General features: G+C 42.0%; 1 protein-coding gene across 1 annotated transcript in view; it reads left to right on the top strand.

Annotated features, from left to right (window-relative positions):
- KIAA1549L (KIAA1549 like) overlaps nucleotides 1-27113 on the top strand; it is a 73800-nt gene that overhangs the window by 15284 nt on the left and 31403 nt on the right. The window contains 6 exon segments of the mRNA XM_053945891.1: nucleotides 1362-1421; nucleotides 2953-3104; nucleotides 4496-4667; nucleotides 7870-8033; nucleotides 14720-14910; nucleotides 18575-18702. Of these exon segments, the coding sequence (XP_053801866.1) occupies nucleotides 1362-1421; nucleotides 2953-3104; nucleotides 4496-4667; nucleotides 7870-8033; nucleotides 14720-14910; nucleotides 18575-18702 (867 nt within the window).

The raw sequence follows: 27113 nt of genomic DNA, 5'->3' as shown, positions 1-27113 counted from the left end.
AGCTGGAGGAAGTTTTGGTGCTGGCTGTGCTCAGTTCAAGTGTTTGGCCTCCAAAATAGGCCTGTTGCATAGGAAGAGGATTGTGGTGCTTCTCACAAGAGCAATACAAGCATATGCTTGGTAGTCAGGAGCTGTGCGAGCCATTTGTCACACAGCAAGTCTCGTGCGGTACTGCAGTTGCCTGCTGATGCCCACACATGATGAACAGACCTGATAAAGTCTTTAGCTAGTGTTTCTTTAACAACTAATGGCTTATATTTCATTTTGGAGCTCTTGGTTTTATTCCCAGTGCAGCAGCTGTACTGCAAACTCATGAACTTAATGCGCACGCAGAGTTTACGGCTCCAGACTGATAGTGTGTCTGGAAAATGTTTCCTTTGAAGAGTGTTTGATGCTAATTCATGTGGCAGTGTAGTTGTCTCAGTTTATCAAACAAATATTGAGGTTGTTCTCCGAGCATGTTATTTCCCAGTAGGCTCCAGTGGCTCCTCCAGAGCCTTTGCAGTCTGTCCTGGAAATGCACAGCTCGGGGCACGCTGTGAAATCCTCCTCAAAAGCAGCTACTGTGTGTAATCAAATCCTTTACAATGTTTACTATTCTGGGCCACTTTGGGGTTTAAAAATCAAGGTGACTCAGTAGCAGCCTATCAACGTGCAGAGCATGGATGTTTTCTGAATTAAGCTCCCGGTATTCATCTCTTGAACAAACGCTGAGCTGTGGAATGAATTAGCAGCATATTGAGCTTTACAGCCTAGTGCACTTTGGAGATGGGGGAGCTAACAAAAGGCGTCACAACAGCAAATATCAGTTTCTCACAGATGCAGACACATATGGTGGTAATGCCTCAAACGGTGCACAGTGAGAGAGCACCACGCTCCAAGGTGTGCTCACAGTTTTGCTAGTCTCGTTTGCAGTCCATGTGGAGTCTGATCCTGGTATATTTTCATGTTATTTTAGGCTAAAACTGTGGTCTGGGCTACATAAGGAATAATCACAGAATCATCATGGAATCTCATCTGCAGGGTTTCTGCAGGGGAGAAAGCAGCAGAGATGAATAGAACACCTATTAGCTATCCTTCTTGGTTCTGGGCATTCCTGGGCTTCATCCCAGACTCTGTCCCAGCCAGTATTTTGGCAACAGGAGATATATGCTCCACTTTGTATGGCAGTGCTTCTTCTGTTTACACTTGGTGCTCTTTTTCAGACAGAAAAGAAATTGTAACCCTGAAAATTATGCTCTAAATCTCCTCTTGGGCCATAGTTCAATTTTATTTATTGCTGTCAGGGTAGCCATTGTTGGGATGCATAATGTGTAGGATGTTGGAATTTTATGACATAATTTAATCTTCTATTTTTAAAGCTTTGGAGTATCCAAACCTTGATGTCTCGGAATCAACTAGAGACTACTGGGTGATAACAGGTACTTTCTAATGTCCTTCCCTCCTCCGGGCACTCCAGGTAATAATTTTTTAGTGCTCATTGATATGAACACAGAAGTGCAGTAATTTTACACAGAAATAAGTGGTTGCCCACAGAACCTGCCTTCAGCTGGGCAAATGCACTTAGAGCCACTCTGTGGCATAAGTGATAGATGACCTGGAACAGTGACATCTCCAGCAACCAACACCCCCCTCAGAATTTATAACACTTTGGCTGAAACAATTCTGAGAGCAGCATTATCTTCTGAGAGTTTTGAGACACAAATAAACAATTTATTTATTTATTTATTTATTTATTTATTTATTATACCCTGGGACATGGATTTAAATCTGAAATCAAAAGAGACACGTAGACATAACCCAGGAACAAAGGTGAAGCTGTCACACCAAGGAACTTTATGATTTGCTCACTCTCTGGGCACAGGGATTTTTGCATCTTTCACTTGAAGATCTTAGGCTTCAAAATACTTCTTTTATCAAGTCATTTCACAGGTGCCACATTCTCATGCACAATCATTTTTACTTCAGAAATGAAAACTGGGCAAGAAAGAGACCCTTTCCCTCAGACATCTTTGAGTGATACCAAAGCCTTTCTAGTTGATGTATCTGTACCTGGAATTCTTTAATGCTCAGGAGAGCAAGAGCAAAGAGCTCTGACATGAAATAGACTTGGTACCAGTTCCATCTTTTCATAAATTTGAATTAAAACATAAGTTTACACAGAGATGATGATCCTCTGAAGGGAGTGGTGCAGCTCCTCCCAGTATGGACCCTGTGAACCTGATACTCCATTTCTTGCCTCTGTGCACTTGCTGTGATGGATTATTATTGACATTACAATGGAAACTCTGCTTTCAAAAAAAAACCTGGTGGTCCCAGAAGACTTTTTTGAAATAATACTGAAAAAACCATACATATGTATGAATTGAAGCAGCATGTCATATCAATTTTCTTGAACTTTAGAATCCAGTGTCTTTTAAATCTTGCATTGATTTATACTTCAGATGCCTTCATTTATACTTGAGAAATGTTTATTCATGTTTCAGCGCTCTCAAACAGGATATTTTGTTTGAGACTGTACAAAATCCAAACGTCAGAGTTCAAATCCTCAGGACAGAAACTGGTTAATAGGAGCATCTGGCAATAAGCATAAACCCAGCAGCTCTCAAATAGGTTTGAACCTAATTTTTACATTGAAGATCATAGAGTAGATGCTCCTCTGAGCTATTTTAATAAGCTGAAGGTCTAGAAATGGTATTTTGAGATTTTTACTCTGTGAAGCATCATTGATATTATCTGAGATGAGCAGTGCAGGGACTAAAACAGAAGTGTGTTACATCCCCACAGGGAATTACTGAGAGGGGACAACAGTGTCCAGGTCTTTAATTTCCAAGTTAGTCCGCACCTCCCTGTCCCAAACTATCCCACAGACCACGTGTTACTTGACCTGTGGGTGCATGAAGTGCTGATCTGTGTTTTTTTTTTTTTTTTTTTTTTCCTCTGTTCCCACAGTCATCCAAGGGGTTGATATTGCTTTGCTGGGGCTGAACAACCAGAGCTTTGCCAGGCTGATGGAGCAGCGCTTGGCCCCGCTGTTCATGATGTCCCACCAGCAGGGACGGCGGCTCAGACGTGCCACCACCGTGGGCAGCTACACTGTGCAGGTGCTCAGTGTGCTCAGAGAAGTGCTTTGCTTGCATGTGTCCCTCTTCAGTTCCTGTAAAAGACACGTCTAGCTAAATTTCTAGGCTGAAATTTCCTGTATTTCTCATGGGTATCAAAGCGGCGAGGGAGGAATGCCTGGCACTGCTGGTGGTGCCTTTTTCTGCAGCCAGCCATGTTGGCATGCCTGTCACCCTCGAGAAATCATCATTAGTTAATCAGTGTTCATAAATATTTTCTCTCTAGTTGCTATGAGGATTGGTGCAAAGTACATATTTTAGTGTACTCAGCATAATGAAGAGTTCAAAGTTTTTTCTTCTTGATAAAAGTTTCCTAGGTAACTCAAACTCATTTTTTTCTCTTTTTGTTGGGAAAAAAATATAAGAAGCAGCCTTTATTTATACAGGGTTAGTCATCAAATCATGTGGCCTCAGATCATGTTATGAAGTAGAGACTTGAGACCTGAGTAATTTATTAATCATCTTTCTGTTATTTACAGCATTTTTCATTCAGTATTTTGAACTGATCATATTTTGTTTTCTCACCAATTAAGCCAAATGATGCTATGGGCAATTAAAAGATTTCTTCTTCAATCTTCAGAAATTAGTTATTTTTAAAAAAATTAAGTTGTTTTTCAAGAATTGTTTGTTGTAAGGTATAAACCCAAGTAATTGCATTTCCCATTTGCCCACACAATTCTTTGTATTGTTCCATTGAAAGAATTGAAAAGAAGGAACACATTTTACTTGCCAAAAGTCTGAACCTTTGTAAAATTTTAGTCCATAACATAATGGAGAAGAATCACAAAACTCCTTTTTCTTCTCATCATTAGAAATGTTTGACATTTTCTCCACTCTCAGGAAAGGTAGAGGTACAATGGAAAAATTCTGCCAGTGTTCTGCAGAATAAAATGGGAAAAGCATGATTCCTTTGTTATCAACCTGGGACAAAAAAATAATGAGTATAGAAGGGAAATGTGAGGCTGTTTTTCAACTGCAATATGCCACTAAAGTAGAGTTTTCAGTATTAGAACAGATTATAAAAATTCCCCCTTTACAGAGGACTGTAATGTCCAAAAATGTGATCGTTTCCTCTTTGGTGCCTGCTTTTAGTGTAGGGTTTTACCTCAGGATTATGTTTAAATTTTTTTCAAGAAAAATTTTAGTCATTTCTCTGACTGGCTGATTTAATAGCCTGGGCTCTGAAGGGGAGAAGCTCTGATCCTGTGAGAATATTTGCATGGAGCTTATGCTTGTAGGAGGTCTTGAAGGAGTCCCCTGTGGACACGGCCTCCAAATAGCTCCTGGCAAGTTTTGCAGTGGTATTACACAAACACAGTTTATTTCTCTTTCTCTCCTCACCTATTTATTTATTTATTTTATTTCCCTTGAAGATGGTAAAAATTCAACGTATTCCAGGACCCAAGGAGCCAGCTGAACTGACATATTACACTTTATACAACGGGAAGCCTTTGCTGGGCACTGCAGCTGCCAAAATTTTGAGTACAGTTGACTCCCAGAGGATGGCCTTGACCCTGGGCTATGTCATCCAAGTTCAAGCTGATCGTAAGAGTCCTTTCAAAAATTCCATACTTAATCATTGTTTTTGTTCCATGAGCTGAACTCTGTGGGAAGTCAGAATTAATTCTGTTGCTGACAAAACCATGATACCAAAGACTGATGATGAGTGGGACAAAGCTGCCATTCATATAACTTGGCCAAAGAAAGTAAAATGTGGTGGATATTAAGATGTCCCTTATTTTTGACTTGGTCAAAATAGTGTAGATTCTTTCTGTCTCAAAGGGATGATTATTTTTTAAATAAGATTTTTCACCAAGAAAATGACATGGTTGTTAAAGATATAATTCAGACACAAATCAGAAAAGTGATGTTGAAAAGAGCTACTTGTGCATATTGGCAGTTTTCAGATTCAAGATATGATAGTATCATTCAGAATAACGTGGCCAAAAATACTCCATTCTTGCAAAGTAAAGTGTTTTCAAATTTCTCTTTCAAGACCTTCATCAGTTACTGAGTTATTGTAGACATAGATTTCTCTAATTTTCTTTTTTTTTTTTAGCTATTCCTATATACTTGGCCCATAGTCATAAACCTGTGGTGAAGCTTGGAGTGTTTTTTTTTCCTGCAGTTAACATAAAGTGGAATTATGTTTCATGCAGTGTACAAATCCATGCCTTTTGCTAACTGGATTTCTCCATTTGGCCAAAGAGTTTCTTTAGAAGGAATCAAAATTATATAGTGGATTTCTGCACTGGATCTCCTTACTGGTGAAACAGCACATAAAGTGGGAGTCCTTGGTGCAATTATATCTGCCTGGAGGAGTGGTGGTACTGAAATAATTATGTGAAATGGTGACAGGAAAAGAAGAGACCACTGAAATAAGTAACTTATATATCATCCATAAACATAGGATTGAGTAAGAAGACTGAAATATGATACAATTTCCAGAAAATGCACCATGTACTGTATCTGATCCTTGATTTGATCATGATCTGCTACTGACTTTAATTGAGCTCATCCTGAGGATCTCCATTCCATAAATTCCAGCATTTAAATTCCAAGTAATTTTGTTTTCCACGAGAATATTTCTTTAATGTATTTTTTCCTAAGGAAGATACAGCAGTTTCCTAGCTCTTTGTGCAGTGATGTGATTTATATTTATATGGATATTTAGGCAATTATGGAATCCACTGCTCATCATCTAACCTTGTATTTCCATGGTCTGATAAGGCAGCCTTATTCATCTGTAGATTTTCATACCAGCCACGTATGCGTAGACCACTGTAAAAATAGAATAGACAGAAACTGAAATTGTGACCTGAGGTACCCGAGAGTATTTGAAATGTAGGAAGTAATTCCACCTTTATACCTTATTATGGAAAAAACACAATTTCTTTCCTTTTGGACACGGTTATTTGTAGTCTGTATTGCCACAGAAAATACTTTGTGTGGATTTCCTTTTTTCTCATTATCATTTCTGTTCTAGCAGAATGAAAAGTTCTGTCCTAAAACACTGTGAGAAAAGACACGTACCCTCGGGAGCTCATAGCTGGGTTGGATGAGACAGAGGAATAATAACACAAAAAACCTGATGTTCCTGTGTTATGAGCCAGAGACTGAGTTACAACAGAATGAAAGGCTTGTTTCAAATTCCACTGAAATCTTACTGAGTTGAAAAAACCATGGGTTGACTTTAGGTCACATTGGAGTCTGGTAACTGAATTAAAGATGTAAATTAGGACTCCTAAATGTCTATCCTGTTAGCCATAAGGTCACAATTTCCTCTGCATCCCTTAGAAGGAATAAATATAATTTTTCAACCATTGTTTGCTGCTTCCACAGCAGCAGTCTATAATTAAAGTTTCTGTTATTTGTTAAAATTCAGATTCCGTTTCCTTCCCCACAGCCCTTTCATCCCCAAACTAAATGTCAAAGTCAATAATTAAGAATTCTGCGAGTCTGCTGAAAAGTGAACCTTGAAAGTCTCCAACCTGGCCTTTTTGCAGTCTTGTGCTGCAGCTCTGAGCCCAACGGTGCTGCTCCTACCTCACCCAACAAACTTCACCGGCTTTGCAAAAAGTTGCAAATCTACAGAGAAAGCAGGCTCAGGCTCCAGCCAGGCTTTCAGCTGGAGAGCTGTAAGGTTCCCAATGCAGAACAAGCTGGTTTGCATTTGAAGTCTGATCCTGAGAGATGCTGAGTGCCTCTGACAGCTCATAAGCTCAATGACATTTGAAAGTGCCGGTCCCCCAGGAAATGGGAACGGCTGCTTTGTGCTGGTGTTCTCACCACGCCAGCAACCAGTGCCACAGCAAAATAAACAGGAATAAAGTCCAGGGAAGGGATAAACAGGGATAAACATGGGGAAGTCCACTAAATATCTCACTACAGCAAAGTTCAGCATTATAAAGAGGTTGCCTGTTTTTCCAAAAAGAAATGAAATTAAATGAGAGAACTGGGAATGTGTCACAGGAGGATCTCGTATGTGTGAACAAGTTGAAGGTTCATACTAAGAGAGATTATTCTGATGAAATGGAGTCTGAAATGTTTTTGCATTGCTGCATTTCTGAAATGTACCCTTTTCCTGGTGCCATCATTAATAAATCTGCAAGTAGCTCTTTGCAACCTCATTATTTCCACTCCTTCAGAAATGATGAATTCTTTTTGACCTTAACTATGATAAATTATTTCTATAGCACAGGAGAAGCATCTTCTTATTGCCTTATTTATATTGATAGTAACCATTTGAGCTAGTTTCATTGTTTTTTAAAAAGCTCTGCCAGTTTGCTCCTGCTGAGCCAGTCTTTGACATCATGTATGCACTCCATGTGTGTTCTTTTAACACACATGCTATGTTACTTTGGTCCAAGCTGGGTTTGTGTTTGAAAAGTAGTTGAGGATGCATTACTTGCACCTTTTATTTGTTTGTTTATTGTATGGATGAACTGCTGGAGTGATATCTTATATGGTATCTATCTTGTCTTTGGAGTGGATGTCGGCTTTTGCATACAACCAGGTAATATAAAACTAAGAGAGGAGAGCCCAGGGATTGGGTGAATTCCAGTGTTGCTGAATTTTCACTTTTCCCCCCCCTAGTAATGTAATGCAAAAGGGATTCCCCTGTATAGAAAGCTAGATTAACTGCAGTGCTTTTATACTAATTTCTGCATGGAGGCAATTGAAGGCTGGAAGCAGCAGGAGCCTTGCCCAGTGAAGCTTGCCAATGCTGGTTTGCCTTTTTCTGCAGCTGTGGTGAAGAACCCCCCAAACAACCTGTGGATCATTGCAGCCGTGCTGGCTCCCATCGCGGTGGTCACCGTCATCATCATCATCATCACCGCGGTGCTGTGCAGGAAGAACAAGAACGACTTCAAACCAGACACCATGATGAACCTGCCTCAGAGAGCCAAGGTCAGTCACTGTGGGAGCCCAGCACATCCCTCTGGCTGCCCTGGCTGGCTCCAGACCCTGGCAGGGGGCTCGGAGACCTTGGCACGAAGTCAAAAACACCTGTGGCTTCGATTTTAGCCCGTGGAAAAAGCTGCCAACTCTGTGTGAGGAATTACAAACCACAAGGGTTTGAGTAGTGTGGGAGTTGAATTAGCACAGGGTGAAGAAGTAGAATTTTAGGGCCTTTTAGAATGGGGTTCAAGGGGTCAAGATGGAGGGATTTGGGCGTGTCCTGACCTTTTTTCATTCTTCCTGTCCTCCGTGTCTTGCTGTGCTGGTGACACTTTTCTATTGGTTTAAGGTAGGGACACACTGTCCAACATCAATGACAGATATTGGAACATTATTGTAAACACAGCACACGGAGTTTTTGGTATAAAATGTGAACACCTCCCTGAGGGCAGACAGAATGCCATGGCCGAGCTGCTGGACAGAGCTCAGCAGGGCAGAGAGAGAATGTTCTAGAGAAGGGAAAATGAACAACCTTGAGAAGCCGACCCTGCACATTCAGACTCCTCCTTTGGCTGTGTGGGCTGGGAAATGAGGACTTTTACACTCTTGGGGTCCCCTCGACACCTGGACCCCGAGAAGTGACCTAGCTCTAGATCCAAAAGTCTATTTTCCTGCTGAGGCTGTGGCTCTTGGATAGATGCAGTTGAAGGATGTTTGGAATGGAAAGGGTTGTTACTCACAGCTTGGATCAGCACATCTCCTGTAGGATCTCAAAACCCGTGTCCTGAGCTGTTCCTGCCTGCTGAAGGTGGGAATGTCTGAAGTCTGGTAGCAATTCAGACCTGGCCCTAACCAAAGTTCTCCCAAACTGCTAATCCAGAACAGACAGTCTTTGAATTTTTTTTTCTCTCCTACTATTTTTCTTTTAAGTGTTTTGGATTTTCTAATTTATTTGTGTATATTTCTGGTTGGGTTCAAGCAATTATATTTTTCTTAAAGTTCTTAATCCATATCCATATTTTTTTTCCAAATCAAATGCAGTTCCAGTTTGATCCTCTGATAGAAAAATGTCACAGAATGCTGTTTTATCTCCATAGTGAAAAAGCCTGCCCTCTCAATGCTGTTATTCAATGGCTCTTGATCAGGTCCACCCAAAGATAGGAGTTTTTAGCCTATGGTGCTTGTGTGTGAGTCAGACTGTTCCTTTGCCCTTTTAGATGGCTTTGTTCTTCTCCACTGGTGTGGGATTGAGATGATGAATTTTTTCTTTGGTTTCTTAATGCTGCAGACAGCAGGATTATTGCAATTTCAGCTCTGTTGCTTCTGCTGAAAAATGTAGATGGGAAGAAGAGTTGAAGGAAGGCATGAGGCATTTGACAGCTCTTTTCTACTTATCTTAGGTTTGTTGCAGATGGGTGCAGCTGGTGCCAGTTGGAAACCAGACATTTGTATCAAAAATGATGTAGAAAAGACATTTCCATTTTGGTTCCAGTGTGCTCATCTATTTATCCACTATTATCCATCCAGTGTTAAGACTAGATCTACAAAAGTGCAACACACAATATCACAAACACAGATAGGAATTAATATCACTGCAGTGCTATTTTACACCCCATTGAAGCCCCTAAAATGCAAATTATGCTTTATTAGGGGCTGTTGCCAATGTTATGCACCATTTGATTCTTTTTATGTGTAATCTTGGTCCCAGTTAAAGGGAAAAAAAAAAAAAAGATAAATTTTGTACATTGTTTTGAACTGCCTATCAATATGGGATGCTTACCAGCTGAAGAAAGTTGCTGTGAAAAAAAAAATTATAGCACAGGAAAAACTTGAAAGTATTTTCGTATTTTAATGCATTGTTTTCATTCCAAAAAGAAAGCCAGAATTGGATTTTTACTGTTCCTGAGAGGTCAGATTTAATCAGGGTGTAAAATACACACTCAGGTTAAAAAAACCTGTTCAGTCAGGTTACATTTGCATCAGATGGATCTGCAATTGCTGGAACAAAACAGTTGGTGCTGAGCTCCCAGCACCCACACCAGAGTCCTTTCAGGAGCTTTTCCTGCAGGTTTGCTCTCGTTGCAGCTGGAGTGCAGAAGGTCCCCTTCCAGAGTGCATCTCCCCTTTCTGGATTATTTTGAGACTCCATAAAATTTAATTTAATTCATTATCTGAAAAGTGGTGCATTTCTAAATGAAAGCTAAATTGCTTTCCATTTAGTTTCACAATGATGGCTCCATCAGAAAGGTTCTGCCTGCTCTAGTTTAGAGTTTATGCTGGTATATGGACTGTGGAAGATAAATCCTGCAGTGGGACTAGCAATGGTCTGGTTTGGTCATTCCTAGTTTCAGCATCTTTAATTAAAATAAGGCTAAGAAACATATTTTGTGAAGATAATGAAAGAAGGTAATTTTTAAAAAGAAGAGTTTCAGTTTTATTTTTAATTCCAGGGTTAGGGTTAGTGGTAATTGCTTGAACTGTAATTGCCATATTTCGCGCAGTTTGGGAGTACAAATGAGCACATATCCATGTCACATTCAAAATGAGTCTGTTGTGTTTCACGGCTGAGGAAAGTGCCCGAGACTGCTGATTAATGCTGACTCCGCTGGAAGTGGAGTCACAGTGGAGTGATTTGTGGTTTAAGCAGCTGTTTTAGTGTTTTGCCTCCGCGCGTCCGAGATTCGCTGTGGAATCACCGGAGCGATTTTGCGGCGCCTCACACCCGGGCAGGCTGCGCGGGCAGGGGAGGAGGATGCGATGTGATTACCTGGATGTGATTACCTGGATGTGATTACCTGGATGTGATTACCTGCATGCCGGCATCTCAGGTGCGCCTGTGGGCTGCAGAGCCCTGCTCCAGGGGGGCTGGCAGGGCAGGGCAGGGCAGGGCTGCTCCGTGCTGCAGTCCTGCGGGTGCTGCCGGAGCGGAGCTGCCACATCCCCGCTCCTGCGGCGGGACGCAGCGCCGAGGGCAGTGACACATTTACCGCGGAACACCCGCGGGAGGCGGCGAGGGGATGGAGCACGGCTGCCCGAGCCTGAGAATCGAACACAGAACGACTTCTGTGTTGTGGCAGGCTGAAGGGTAAATAGATGAAGTTTGCAGAATGACCTCTCGTACGCAGCGTGGTTTAGAGGAGCTCTCCTTGGGGATTGTGGTGCTGCTCTGAATTGCCTCAGCAGTCGGGGACATCTGGATGCAGCTGCAGGGGAAAGGAAAATTGAAAAATACTATTTTTTTTTTCAATTTTCTCTCTAGCTGCAAGATGAAAGAAGTATAAATTCGAATTGGTGAAAATCTGATGGGATTTTATTTTAATGTTTTTATTTCAAGAATCTGTTTTTGCTTTGAGGTTTTGGATGAATATTAACTTTTGCCTCCCTTGCTTTCTAATTCACAGCATGCTTTTTTAAAGTCTAGAATATCATTTGTCCCCTCACGTTTTTTTTGTTGTTGTTTTTAGATCATGAAAGAATAGGTTTGCAGGTAAAGCGAGATAAGATCTGTAGTTTAAGACCCACAAGCAAAAGCAGGTGCTGCAGGCCATGGGAAAAGAAGGCTTATCAGTCTGATAAAGGGCACAGAGAAAAAAAGCCAGTGAGACTGTACCTGGGTATACCAATAGAGGGGAGGGACTCTTCTTTCTTTTCTTTCTTTTCTTTCTTTTCTTTCTTTTCTTTTCTTTCTTTTCTTTCTTTTCTTTCTTTTCTTTCTTTTCTTTCTTTTCTTTCTTTTCTTTCTTTTCTTTCTTTTCTTTCTTTTCTTTCTTTTCTTTCTTTTCTTTCTTTTCTTTCTTTTCTTTCTTTTCTTTCTTTTCTTTCTCTCTCTCTCTCTCTTCTCTCTCTCTTTCTTTCTCTCTCTCTTTCTCTCTCTCTTCTCTCTCTCTTCTCTCTCTCTTTCTCTCTCTCTTTCTCTCTCTCTTTCTCTCTCTCTTCTCTCTTTCTCTCTCTTTCTTTTTCTCTCTCTCTTTCTCTCTCTCTCTTTCTCTCTCTTTCTCTCTCTCTTTCTCTCTCTCTTTCTCTCTCTCCTTCTCTCTCTCTTTCCTTCCTTCCCTTCCCTTCCTTCCCTTCCCTTCCCTCTCCCTTCCCTTCCCTTCCCTTCCCTTCCCTCCCTTCCCTTCCCTTCCCTTCCCTTCCCTTCCCTTCCCTTCCCTTCCCTTCCCTTCCCTTCCCTTCCCTTCCCTTCCCTTCCCTTCCCTTCCCTTCCCTTCCCTTCCCTTCCCTTCCCTCCCTTCCCTTCCCTTCCCTTCCCTTCCCTTCCCTTCCTTCCCTTCCCTTCCCTTCCCTTCCTTCCCTTCCCTTCCCTTCCCTTCCCTTCCCTTCCCTTCCCTTCCCTTCCCTTCCCTTCCCTTCCCTTCCCTTCCTTCCCTTCCCTTCCCTTCCCTTCCCTTCCCTTCCCTTCCCTTCCCTTCCCTTCCCTTCCCTTCCCTTTTTTTGACTTTTTTTAAAACATCTTTAGTGTCTTTTTCACAATCATTACAGGGAAAAAGAGTCCCAGAAACAACTGTATTCATCTGCCCTTTGCCAGGCAGTGTGATCTCTCTATCCATTTATTATTTCAGAAGCAATATTAGAATCTCAGTCCTTCAGTCTTTGTCAGTATTTTGGATGTATTGGACATCTACGTTTGCAGTGCTTCAGCTGTGCCTGATGGTGATTTAGCCTTGCCTTGCCAGTTCCCTCCAGGGGTGGCAGAACCATCTGCTCCTGTGGGCTTTTACAGAGCAGGGATCCAAGAACAAATTTTATTTAATGCAATATGTCTGCTGATGAGGATGACTTTCTCAGCTCTCCTTTTATTGCAGTTTGTTACTGGACATGGTGGTGAGTAGAACTCTGATTAAAATAATCCTTCATTTTCTTCCTGTGGCGGATCTGAGCTGGGACACTGCAGAATTCCTTAGTAATTCTCATGTCCTGCAATTTCTGGTTTGGTTTGTTTTTTGTTTGAAGAGGTTTTTGTTTGTTTGCTTGTTTTTAAAATAAGACATGAAGTTGAAACTTATTTGTCTCTTTCAAAGGCATGGAGGGAGAAATAACTGATTTAATCACCTCTTCTCTCTTGTTACCTTTTCTCAGAATATCTAGGAGTGTCTTAACTGACACTTAACATTTATAATGAAGTTGAAAACCAATATTTTAGTTAACAATATTGCTGTGTGGGATGTTGTGCAGTATTTCTTCCTAACTGTCCTTCACACAGCTTCTGCTTCTCTTTCTTCATTTGCTGCCTCTGCAGCTATTTGGTGGCTGTTTTGTGACACCCTCCTTGCCATGGAGGGGTGATGGTGAATTAGCATTTCTCTGACATATTGCAAGTTCCATGGGGGTGATTTGTGGAGTTGTTTGCTCTCCCTTATCAGCACTGGCCCGCTCCTTAATGCACTGAAGGTTCTTATCAGAGGAATGCTGAAGTATGGAAACACATTAGGAAGCATTAGCCTCAGTCTGAGCAGGAGTTTGGGAATGCCATGCAGGTCCACACAAAGAAAAAACATTTTTTTATGTTTTAAAAAGTGAGAAACAGCCCCATTCTTTTCAGACTGAGATCACCTGTGAAATGTATCAGAATTTAGAGCTGCAGCTCAGATTTAGTAAGGGACACAACAAGAGAAAATGTTTTACAGAGCTCATCCTTTTTCTGTTCCAACAGCAATCTTTTTTTTCTCGTGCTGATTTTCTTTTGGAACTAAAATATTCAATGATGACATAACAGGAACCTGCACTAATCAGTCATGAACTAATTCCAAAGTATGTGTGAGGTTTAAAATCACCACTTTCTCAACTTTGAAGTGTTTTGTGGTCCTTTCTTAGCATTTTGTCAATACTCTTTTTACTTCAGGGAGAGCAACCTTCCCATTTTTGTAAGTTAGTTTTACTTAGTGTAGCAAGAACACATTTTCCAGAGGTGGTCAGGAATTTCTTTGACTGATTTATTTTCCAATGCAGGTTGGTTTTTTTTTTTGTTTTTTTTTTTTTTTTCCCTTCTTTTTTTCTTCCAATTGGAAATTCAGTTTGGAATGTCAAGTTTTGTCTAAATGTTTAATTTTTCCATTGAGAGAATCCACCTTTCCTTGGTTGCTTTGCCCAGAAGGCAAGAACTGCCTTGCTGCAAGGCTCTGGTGAAATGCCACTTCCCAAGAGAAACAAGTGAAGTCAGTAATATCCTTCCCAGTAGGCAACTGGCAAGCCAGGGGAAATCTAATTTCACTGATCTGAAAAAGATTATTTTCTGGAAAATGTTGCCCATGAAACTTTCTGATGTGTGCCTTTTTTACTTTGGCTTGACTGGGAATAAATTACTCCCACCCTCTTTGGAAACACAAGGGTTTTGTCAACGAAGGTTTTTTGTAAGGTTTTATTTTTTTTTTTTTTACTCCTAATTTTTTCTTCCACATCCTTGTTCTCCCACTGTCTGTCAAAGTAATTTCTGGGGGTGTTACAGCAGGGTAAGAAAGGTTAGCCAAGATCAATTTCATACTAACTAACCATGTTGAAAATGTGTGGAATGGAGATCTCATCAGAAAATTGGTTTTCTGTTGGGCATTCACATTGTAATCTATGTATTTTTACCTGTCACTTATGTAATTAAAAAAGTTAAGGAGTCATGAAAAATTTTACATTGAATTTGAAAATTTATATTAAATCTAACACATGCTGGAAACTTCTGTTATTTCTTCCATTTTTTTTTGCAGCCAGTGCAAGGCTTTGACTATGCCAAGCAACACTTGGGCCAGCAGGGAGCAGAGGATGAGGTTTTACCTGTGACTCAGGAGACTGTCATCCTTCCACTTCCAGTCAGAGATGCTCCTGCCTCCCAGGAGAGAGAAACTACCCAGGATGGGAGCACCATCAAAACTGCCAAATCCAACGAAACGAGGAAAAGGTAGGGGCTGGCAGCTGGTGCCTTTCCACAGAGGGCTTTAATAGGATATGTGCTGCTGGTTGCTGTGAGGTTTGGCTCTGTGTGTGGCAGGTGGTTCCTCTCCATGATTTATCCTTGGCATAACACTGGTCTGTGCTGGGTGTGTAAGGCTGCTGCAAAATAGGAGATAAAACCAAGTCTTACCGAGGAGGTGATGTGGATTTTTATGTGTGTGTTGGTGCTGCACAAGAGATGAGCCCAAATGAAACGTGGGATCTGCAGCATGAGCGCTGGTGATTTCTCAAGGAACCAAAAGACAGGTCCTCAGCCACTGTAAATTGCTGTCACTCCACTGGCCAGCTCTGCCTCTCCAGAATTGGACCCAATGCCTTCAATAGCAGAAGAGGAAACCCTAAACCCTTCCACTAAATTATGGAAGACCTCTAGATCAAAGCATCTACTGCAGGATAAAACTTCAGAAGTGTAAGAATAGACTAGATAGGGTAAAGAGTCCCAGGTTTGTCCTCTCTTCATATGAAGTCTCTAGGCTTGTAGGATCATGGATTCAAGATCCCCAGGAAGCTCTATGGCTTCTCTTCTCTGCTGCAGGGTCCAACACCCCCCTATCTCAACTTTATCTACCTTATTTTAAAGTCTTCCACTGGTGGGATGATCACAACCTCCTCCAGCAATCTGTTCTCTCCTGCCTTTCTTGTCAGGAAGTTTTACCTCATGTCTGCCCTCAACCATCAACAGAATAGCTGAATATTCCTTGTCTCGGCCCTTGCAGGCAAGGAAAGCAGATTATCCCTTTATCCCAGCTGATTTGCATGCCTTGAGGCTAATTTTTCCTTGACCCCCTCTCCTTGGTATTAAATGAGATTGGAGCTGAGGATGAATACTGAAGGGAAGGGAGGAAAACAAACCTGTTGGGTAAACAGCCTGAACAGAGGTAGCAGGCATTACACGGGCCTGGCCTCTTGAAGGGATTTGATAACATACAAGAAAAGCAGCTGACTAATGCAGAGAAATTCTAGAGAAAACCAAGCCTTCCTAGCTGAGTCACCTCGTCTTGTCCAGTATTTCCCCCTTTGGAATAATGGGAAAAGCTTGGAATACTCAGCACAGTGCGACAGGAACGTGCTGGAAGGGGAAGGCGTCGGCCAGCGTGGTGTGGGGCTGGAGGAGAGCAGGGGTGGGTAGACATCCCCAGGGGTCATCAGCTGAGGTTTTCCCTGCAGAAAAACAGACAGAAGGGTCCTGAGCTGGTGCCTGGTTTGTCATGCTCCTTTGGCTGTGCAGTAAATCCTGGAATGTGGGAAGAGCTCTCTGCAGGGCGTACCAGTAGAGAAGAGCGAGCCAGCTGCAACTGAGTGTAAAGTGTTATTCTGCCATTTAATGCCAGTCAGGTGTTGTTCAGGCTACAAATCATTGAAATGAGAGGGTTAGGTCCTACATTCCAGTGAACCTGTCCCTTTCAAGTCTTCCATCCTTTGAAGAAATGACTACTGGAAGATGACTGTGACACCTGCAGTGGTTGCTGGTGCTGGGTAGGTCAAGTCTTTGCAGGAATTGCTCTTTAAAATGTTTTGAAGCCTCTCCAAAGCCATGTGTAAATACACATAAAGAATGTAAACCAGCCCTGTTAATTAATCCTCTAACCAAAGTGATTAAACACTTCGCTCAGTCCTTAGAGTGAGTGCAGAAATCCCCCACTTAATCTGCACCATTTTAAACAAATGCTGATAAGCAAACTTGATCTAGGAAAGTTATTCTCATTATAAAATGTGCTGAACCTTGGTGCCCTTCTGAGCAAATAACTAAGAGTTAGTTTTCCCTCCTTCAGGGTGATTACTTGAGTAAGTAAGAACATGTAGAATTTCAATATTTTTGATTCCCAGGAGCTGTGTCTGGAAGTGGAATTTAATGGTTGCTGAAGATGAAGAAATATTTCTTGCCCTTTATGTATTTGCTCTTTCATTCAGGGTACTTTACAGCCTAGAAAGGTCAATTCAAACCAGACAGCCATGAAGTGGCTGGTAACTGATCAGAGTATCTTTGCTGTCACCACTGAAAGAAACTTCTCAGTTAATAATATGATGGCCACTTAAAAAGGATAAATACCTGGATTAGTGTCACCACAGAAATGATTGTGCAAGCTATCCACGCTCACTTCTTTTCTGTGTTCCCAAGTCGAGCAGATTTTCTTCAGGTGTTGGTCTGTCCCTGGATGGATCTTTTTTGCTGGGCTGGGATTATCCATTTAGCAGTGACAGACAGTTTTATAGGGAGGAATCCTGCTTCTCAAGAATACTTATTTTCAATAGAATTTCACAAGGAAACCCTCAGGCTGGACTGAGTGGGGTTGCATGCTGAGTTGTCCTGGAGCCCAGGACAACTGGAAAGAGCCTGTCTCAAATTATACATATTTCCACTTAGGCTGTCTTCAAAAGGGAATCCCCAAGAATTGCTTTTCTCATATTTGTCCATTGCTGCTCTGACTGCAGTAAATGCTTTCACTTACACCAGGCAGGCCAGACCTGGAGGTAAATGAATGTTTCAAGCTGATGATACAGTATTGGTGACGATTTACAGGATGGTTTTGACAGTTGTTTTGTTTTAGTACCATTTTCTGGTTATAAAACCATTGTGACAGCAATAGAATCTGATTTGATTCTTTTTCTCTGTAAATGGAAGCCTCTGTGCCTAGGCCCATTTTTTTTTCTCTAATGTAACCTCTTTACGTTACCCTGTCACTGCCCATGACAACTCAGTGGTAGATTGCAGATAGATTTGTGAATAACTACACAGGTCCTGTGGAGAGTTTTCATTCCCTTTGTGGCAGTTTCACATGTAAAAAAAAAAGTGACTGTGTCTGGATGTGGACTAGCACCAAATGTACCATCATCTACTGTGGCCTGTTTTTGCCAACTTGTGCATTTGGATTTGAGTGACTTATCCACCCCAAAAAGCAGAGGAACTGTGGTGGGAGCTCTCTCCCAGCACAGCCCAGAGCACGCTGCTCTTTTCTGTCCCTTCTCCTCGCTGGGACTGAATGCACAGCGGTTCTGCCCTGCCCTCCCTCCTCACCCTGGGCAGGGATCAGGTTCAGGACAAGGATATGCAATGGCTGATTGAAACAAGCATTTCTTGGTGGTTTCAGCCAGTGAGGGTGCTGGTTAAACCAGGGTATGTGCCAAAAGGAGAAATTTCTTATCATGTTGTGTGTGCATATATGCAAAGTGAGTGAGTGCATCTTGCGTTGTGGCTGACAACAGCTGACTGTAAATGCAGGGTGAATAATAAAGGAATCAATTTAGCCCTGCATCCTAAAACAAAGGTCTGCTTTATTTTGTCTGGGTTAATGACCCTGAATTGACAGCGGGACTCTTTGTCCTCGGCGGTGGCACTTTTATCATTGTGGGGCTTCTGCATGAGGAGCAGTTGCATTCCAAGCCACCAAGATGCCCATCAGCCCTGAACTAATTGGGAAAGTCGCCTTCACCTCCCATCGCTCTGCTCCCACCTTTACCGTGTTGCAGCGTGGCTGTTTCTATTCTGTCTCCTTTTGGTACCAAATCAGACTTGAAAACTCAGCGATGCAAACTGTGCGAATGAAATAACCTTGAAACGAGGTTGAGGAGGGAGAACTCACGTCCTGCCTTGTTGCTGTGGTTACTTGCAGCCGCTCCCCGAGCCGGAACGGCTCCATCCTCAGCAACGGGTCGGGAAAGCCCAGCTCCGGCCGGAGCTCCCTGCAGAAAGTGATGGCACCGCAGAAAGCGGCAAAAGACGAGGGCAGGAAAAGGAACGGTGAGAGGGGTTCGTTGTGCTCGCTCCCGCTGCCTCACCCGCGCAGGCGCCAATTGAAACCAACTTCTTGTACCCTCAGCAGTCCCTGGGCATTCTGTGTGTGGCTCATTTGTTGGGTTTTCTCCTTCCCCTTTACTGCTTTACCTGTTTCGCCAGATCCCATGAAACATCTTGGTGTTTGCTCTTGTTTTTTTTTGTTTTTCCCCCCTTTTTTCTTTTTTCTTGGAATATCAGTAAACTAATGAAGACATGATGCCTCCTAGTAGGGTTTACAGCTTTTTTTTTTTGTTTTGTAGTTCCCTAAGATATTAATTTTCTCTGCTGCTGCTGCTAAGCTGGCTGGGATCTGATGAAGACTAATTAATTAGATAAAAATTAATTTGCAAAAGTGTGAAGCATCCAGTGCTTTGTCTTTCCTCGCATCCTTGGCACACGTGTTTGTCATTAACACTTACTGTCAGCTTTTCCTGATGCACCTGGGATGTCACACTGGATGTTTCTTACAAGACCTTACTTCATAGTGGCGACCTTGTGACTTGAGATGGATCAGTGATGATCCATGATGGATGAGAAAAGTACCCAATCACATTTCTTCCTTGCTTTTCTTCTCTTTGCTTATTTTTCCTGAGTTATAGCTTTGTTCCCATAGCTATGTTTTCCTCATGAATAGAAAGCTGGCTAACAGGTTCTAAGTTTCAAAGGAGTTAATTATTTTGTCACTGTATGAAATGTAGCTCATTTTACAAGACAACAACATTTGTGTTTTCCACAGTTAAAAGCTGTAATTTATGATGTCTTTTTTCTTACCCACCCAGGAAAGCCAATATTCAAACCAATGCTAAGTGCTGTTTACATGGGTAGACAAAATATTTTAGGGAAGGTATTTTGTGTTTCGTTAGATTTTACATCTTCAAAGAAAATTACCAAGAACCCAGTTTTTTTGGGTTTTTTTTTAAAGAATTGACTAACAGCTAACATCCTTTCTTCTGATCTGGGCTGTAGTGCATTTCTAGAACATACACATGCTACCTAAATAAATCTCTGAATGTAATGGAAGGAAATGGTGACCTTTCATTTTAAATCTTAATTTCATGAAAATTTAGGAGAAACCTGTGCATGAGACACCTCATCTGCAGAGCCCTCTTGGCAGAGACTTCAGCTCCTTCTGGTGGAACTCTCTTCACTTGACTGCCATGACACTAAAAAGGGTCATCTGGCAGAAATATGAAAGGGAATAAGTACCTTGCTCCCTGGTAAAGAGAGGGGAACTCTTTAGCTGTAGGCATATCTTTTAATGTATGTTTAGGAGAATTTCCTCAAACAACCCTTTCAGAACAGCTTCTGAGAAGGAGGATGCAGTCATGGCAGATGAAATGGCCTCCCCTTGTCAGAATTAATGGAGTTCAGTTTGGAGTTGTGTGATCCCAAATGCCTATTGAAATTAAAGTCCAAAACCTCAAGGCACCCATTACCTCTCATCACAGAGCCTGCACTTTGTTCCCCTGTGCTGCGGTTACGAACACCGGTGTCACCTCTGACAGTTTGTGCTTTTCTGCAGGGCTTTTTTACCTTTACCAGAGTGTTTAGCACCCACAGAAGGTGGTGTCTGTTCTCCATTCCAGTTTCAGGAGGAAGCTGCTTTTCTCCCAGTTGTTTGCCTGAGCCTGCTCCAGCTCCCCAGCCTGGCTGGTGGCTCTCGCACGCACGTTGGCAAAAGCAGCAGCAGATTTTCTTCTCTGAGAAGCAGCATCTTCAAACTGGAATGAATCCCTTGGTGGTCACATGTTGGATTTGGGGACTCCAAGTCAGAATGGCTCATTAGTTGCCATAGTTACAGACCAATTTTAGATTCTATTTCTTGCTGACATTTAGTTACAGGGAGGAATGACAGCACTGGATGTTACCTCAGTATTTAAATTCTATATGGCTTGTATCAAAATTGACTCCACGTGGAGTGTGTCAGGGCTGTGCGTGAACAATGTGAAACCAGCACAGGCTGACAGGCTTGGCTTCAGGACTTGATGCTTTGGAGGATCAGGAGAACTCTTCAGCCGAGCATTATTTCTACAGAAAACACAAAATATCTACTTGAATCAAACAGTGATAAGATTTTGTAAGGTAACAGCATGTTTTTTCTTGAATAACATTATTATATTAATAGGAAGTTTTCTTTCTAGAAGTTGATGAATTCATTCACTTTAGGCACTTAAAAAAACCAAACAGTTTTTAAGAAGTGCCCGGTTATGTATGTTAGAGGACTGTAATACGGATGAATCAGCCAACAGAGGTTTCTGAGATGGGTTTGTGAGAGAATGTGGAAGAGAAGAACAGGATATTAACAATTCTACCCATCATTTATCAGGCCAAACATCATTCAGGGAGAAGCAAATGGCTGAACCCACTCAGACCTAGAGAACTAAAGCAGCCACAGTGCAACCTTCCCTTTCAGCAGCTCCTCGCTAAATGAAGCCAATTAAATTGATGTAGGTTGTTTTTCAACCTTTTAAGCACTTGATCTTGCAACCTTCCCATTAACATCTTTGGAAGAGTGTGAGTGCTTGTTTCTTTTCTTAGAGAAAAAGTTGTGATTTGCTATCAATTCTCAGTGAAGCATATGACTCCCCAGCCTTTGGGTTAAGAAGTTGTGTAGTTGAGCTCAGGTTTATACTTAAACCTCATCACCACCAGTGGAGATTTACAAGCAGCATTCCCCAAGAGTAAGAAACTTCTTTGTGTAAGAAACCTTCCCCAGCTGGACCAATTTCTCATTTTCCAATCATTTGTACAACGTCTTTGAAAACAGATGTAACTTTTCAGAAGTCATTCAGTCAAGGGCCTCACTCCTTTTTAAAATACCAGTCTTGAAGACTATAAGTTCTTTTGTTCAGGCAAGAGCTGTCTACAGGAGCAAAGTAGCAGGGGAAAAAAACTTGTTTGTATTATTGGTATAGCTAAAATCAAAGGGGTTTTTGGATGTAACTCAGCCAAGCTATGATACATTGCCTCCTTTATTCTACAGAAGTGTGGGCCACTAGTTTTCACTCTGTCTGATGTGGCAGCTCAGCATCAGAGCCTGTTTTTCTGAATTTACGAGCAGTCGTCTATGGTGACTCATAATAAAGTGAAATATGGCAACAGCAACGTTGTCTTGTAGCAGCTTGGACACAGGGTTAGCTGGGGGGAGCTGGTGGATCCCAGCAAACACCCAGCACCCTTCTTCTGCCTTTTTGTGCTGGGTGAAGTACAAGTCAGCTGCTTCCAGAGGGCCATGGCCAACTGGGACAGATCTCTGGAGGAAAGATCCAGTCAGAGAGGAGCCCTGACAACTGTGCAGATTTGGAGTGAGATGATTCCCCTTCATGCTGCCTGTGTCTTTGAAAGGCTGAGAAATCAGAGTGCTGGGAAGAATTTATGGTGCAGAGAAAAGAGCCTACTCTTTTCGTCATCCGTTCCCTCATCCTGAAGCGTTACTTTCATTTGCCCCCAAAAGGTTGTTAATTGGGTTTTTCACCTGACTCTTCACCTCCTCACAGCAAACTCCTAGGCTTTTTGGAGTAATTTGCTATGTTTAACTGGAGGGGGGTAAAAATCCCAAAGAATAAACAAAATCCACCTGTTCAGCTGAAATCCTGTGCATTGGCATCAGTTGCTATTGAACCTCACAGAAGCTTTACGCATTGATTCCCTTTTCTCCCAAGATTTCAGCTTGTGTGACACAGATTAATTCTTCCCATTACTGTTTCCATGTCTTCCATTGCCCTTGTTTTTGTTGTTTATTTGCTTTAAATAGTGACAGCACTGTGACCCTGCTAGCATCCTACTGGCGATTGTGAACCCTTTATTTTCTTCAGACTTACTGAATATAATTTCTTTTTTTTTTTTTTTTGACCCTTTTTTGTTGCTGTTCTCCTGGCAAGAAAAATACTGAGTGTTGTGTTGCTAAGGTGCCTGTTGCAGCAGATCTCTGAGGGATCTGGGATCTGCAGGTGGTCACACAGTTAAATATTTCTTCATTCATGTTTGCCTTCCCCTCTGGATGATTTTGGCTCTGCCACTAACAGAGTCTGACAGGAGTTTTCATTCAAGCAGTAGTGTAAAATGCATGTAGATGTTCATGCCATCAGACCCAGTGGAAGTCTGGATGGCTGGGATTTTTCACTAATATGTCAGCACTGAAGAAGACAAATGTACAGTTTTATTGTGCAAACAGAAAACTATTTTTGCAAAGGTTTTTAAAACTCCTGGGGCACCTTAAAGAAGCTTCTCTTGTAGGCCCTCATGTCTTCCCTGTCTTTGTGTGTTTGTCATCCTTGTCAGTTAAATAATTTTATTTTAATTAGTGAATGCACCTACTTATTACAGAAGTGTCAGGTAAGAAAAGGGGCTGGTGAATTCACTGGAAACACTATGAAATATGTGGTCTCTTTTTGAAAGACTTTGATACTTAGAAAGATGAGGCAGATGTGGCTGGAGAAGAAATAACCACAGAGAGATTGATCCTTGTTCCTGCTTATAAGGACAGGAGACCTTCACAGAAAGGGAACCAAACAAGCAGCTAAGGGACAAATACTCACCCTGTGTACACAATTTCACTGGAAAACTGAAAATACCACATTGGAGATCTCAAATGGCCTGCTCAGCTGGCTCCTGCTTCAGGATCCCAGGCAAAGCCAGGACTGCAACACTTCAGGCACATCACCAAGCATTTAGCAGATGTTACACCCAAGGAAATACTGTCCAGAAGGAATCATGAGCTGCTCCCATTAGTCTGTAAGCTGTCTGCTTCTGAAAATACAGTATTTGTGCTGTTTGTGAGAGGTTTAGCATTGCACTGTCTCAGAGCTGGTGTAATTGTGGAAGGGTGTGTGTGTACACAAGTGTGTTTTCTGTTTATCTTACAGAGAGGTACTTCTGTCCTGGATAGGTTCAGATACTAATGTTGGGAAACTTGTATTTTACTTATAGCCCTATAAACTCCTTCAGAAACAGATGGTTTTTTTTTAAATTGCTCAGAGCTCCTGTTTGTATCTTTGTGGAGAGAGTCATCTGACTGATGGAATGACTTGGATGATATAGAAAAAAGTCTATTTTTTTTTTCTTTATATAGAGATTTTCTCTGTAATGAAAATTAGTTCCCCATTATAAAATCGTATTCGGGAGTCAGGATTTCTGTTTGAAATACTGATACCTGGGCTTTTTCCTAAGGAGCTTTTTTAGATAGGTGACACTGCTTGCTCTTTGTCAAACTGCAGGAATATTCTGTAGGTATGGTTACAATGTTTGCCTTCTCTTAATCTAAAATAAATGTTCAAAAATACTTCATTGAGTGATGTAAGAAAAGGCAGAGCATGCCCACCTGCTTGCAGGTGTTTCCCAAGTCTTGGCTTTATGTGTTTTTCTCTATTGATGTCATTCTTTTTCTGAGGGCTTCCAAAATCTTTCAAATGGTTGATTCTGAGCAGGACAGCACAAATCTTTGTTTCAGGTGTTTGGCTGGAAGGTTACTTGATTCACAGGCAATTTAAAGGTCCTTAATTTTAATTTTTTTTAAGATGCAAGTATTTCAGTCCTTTTTTCCTTCATTCCAGCATATTTTGATGAGGGAGAGGGGAGGAAAGACAAGGTAGAGGGAAAGAGAGAGGAGACAAGGAATCTCCTGTGGCTCTCATTGAAATATTTGGCTGACAAAAGTATCTTTTTTTTTTTTTTTTTTTTTTTTTTTTTTTTTTTTAACCCTAAATTATTAACTAGATAAAACCAGACTACATCACCTGCCTAATTGGTTTTTTTTTTTAGAGCTGCAGTCCCAGAGCCCCTTTTCCGTGGGACCAGCTGGTCACGAGTGGGCAGCACCACCTGCTGGCACTGCCGGCTGGAATAGCTCAGGGCTGCGTGGAGATGGGAGGACAGCATCCCTGCGGCACTCCTCAGTGTTCTGATGGCTGCAGGGGTGTGGAGACAGAGCTCCAGGGATGCTGCTGCTCCTCAGGGACCCAGTGCCACCCTGCTCTTCACTGCACCTGGCACTCGACCCGCATCAGTGATTGCTCTGGATAGATCTTCATCTGCTGCAGCCACAGAAAGATTAGGAGGAGTAATTCGATCTCAGTGGATCATGTGGCATAAAATATCCAGCACGAGATATTTCAGAGGTGGGAAATTGCTGTTAAGTAGTGATTAAGTTGGGGTTTGCCCCTTTTCTGCCACTGAGCTTCTGAGTCCCGCTCTGTGCTCACACAGTGCAGGCAAGAGTAGAACTCCACAGTAGTGCTGGAATGCATCTGTTTGGAAACAGAAATTTAAAACATCACTTTTAAGCCATGTTGCCAACTGTAATAAGCAATGGTGATTATTGTGAGGGACTATAAAGAATGTGTGGGCAGTTTCCTGTGCTGGCCAGTTGCTCACCCAGCTGAGATGCTGGGGTGGGTGAACTGGCCCAGGGCTGGGATACACAGCAGAAACACTCCAGGTGTTTCACAACAGAAGCACTCCAGGACTTCTCCAACATTTCTCTGAACTTCTTTTGGTTTGTTTTTCAAAGTTTGGAGGCCGTCATGGTTCAGCCATGTCATAAATGGTTGCTGTAAATTCTCTTGGGAGGAGACGGATAGGAGCAAAGGATGAATTTCCCAGTGCTTGCTACAGTTCCCTGCCAGTGCAGATTATAGCAGTGTGCCAGGGGCTGCAGAGCACAGCTCTATCACCTACCAGTGAAAAAGGGGCAGTGGGAAAAAAAACTACTTTTACATTAGAAATGAACAGATGCTGAGGTAAGGTGGAATGAAATTCCAGTTTTTAGTCCCATTTGGCTCTCATTTCCGTGCCAGTAGCACTGCAGTAGGTGCAGGAGTTGTGCTCACCTTTGAATGAGCTGATACTGAGAGTGCTCCGTGGTGTTAGTGCTCCCCATCAGAATTAGCTGTCATCTGTGGTTTCTGATTCTTTTCACCCTTAATTTTTCTTCCCTTTAATCAGTCCTAGAGGAATTCTCTTTCATTGAGAAAAAACTCTTCGTTTCTGCTCCTGAAACAAAGTCTGAGGGGACATTCCATGCATCTGCAGGTAGCTGAGCTCTCTGTGGCTACTGGGTTTCAAAAATCCCCCCAGAGAAGAGCATCAGTACTTCACCTTCATACTCACTGTAGCAGGATTGCCTCCCTGCTCACGTGTGGTCAGTGCCAGGTGAGGATGCCCTCGTTCCTGGTCCTGCTGCTGTGGTGTCCTGGTGGTCCCTGGCATCCGGGTCACTGTCACTGAGCCGGGCTCCTGAGCTGCTCGTTCCACTGAGCACACACATCTGGAGTGCTTGAACAAGCCCAGGAGGGACAGGGGCATTCAAGACCCACTGAAGCCTCTGTGGTGTTTGGAGAGTTCTGTGGAGCTGCAGGGACAGTGTTTTAACCCATCACACAGTGATTTAACCCATCTCTTGCTCAAAAGCTCAAGTGGTGCCAGCTCCAGTCACCCTGAGCACAGACAGACGTAATGAGCTTACTCAGTGGGTTCATAGTTTATGTTACTGCTGTCAAATATTTTCTTACCAAAATCATTGGCTGTCTGAACTGCTGCATTTATACCAGTCCATTGTAATTCATGCAGTGATTAAATATTAAACCAGAGTTTACTTTCAGAGGAAATAAATTTAGAGCAGACCACTTTGTTCTTTAGCAGAGGATCTCTGCTCCTGTCAGCTAGGAGATGGAGCAAGCATTCTTCCCTCTAATAGCATAATTATTCAAAAATGTTTGCAAGTATCTCTTTGTAGAATTTGTGCTCCTGCTTTAGTGTCATTCTTTCATTTCAAAATGTACGTAAGATTTTTCAGGTTCAACAGCTGACAAAGGGATGCAGGTTTGCAAAGAAAATTTGGAGGGGAAAGGGCCCAATTGCATGTGGGAGAGTTATTACTCTGTATAGAAATCTAAAACTAAAGATGCTTTGCCATGCCATTTAATTTAAAAGATTTACAGAAGCCTTTTTCTGGTTCTTAAGCAATTGTAACAGTTTAACTTCACAGAGACCCGAGGTACTGCTTGCAAAGCAAAAAATTAACATAAGATTAGATACCATCAGTTTCTTAAGCATTTTTAACACACAGCAGAAAATGCTTTTATTTTAATAAATGGCATTTTTAGCATTAATAAGTTCTGAAAAAGAAACCTACTTATTTTAGCAAATTTTGAGTATGCCCTTGCTCTTGCAGCATAAGACAGAGAAAAAGCTGCACTCTTGGGTTTGATCAGGTGTAGCTACTGATGCCTTGGCACGTGGGCACCTGTGTGTGTGTGTTTCCATGTGAAACCTAGCAAAACATCTACTTTAACTTTCCTGTCATTTTCATACCATTTCCTGTGTCATTGTTCTCCCTTTTTCCATCTTATTAGCATGGATTGGAACCTTCTTTGGGG

The sequence above is a fragment of the Vidua chalybeata genome, chromosome 6 (genome assembly GCF_026979565.1).
Source record: "Vidua chalybeata isolate OUT-0048 chromosome 6, bVidCha1 merged haplotype, whole genome shotgun sequence".
NCBI classification, from domain to species: domain Eukaryota; kingdom Metazoa; phylum Chordata; class Aves; order Passeriformes; family Viduidae; genus Vidua; species Vidua chalybeata.
Note: the sequence above shows the minus strand (reverse complement) of the source record. Positions and strands in the feature narration are given on the sequence as shown.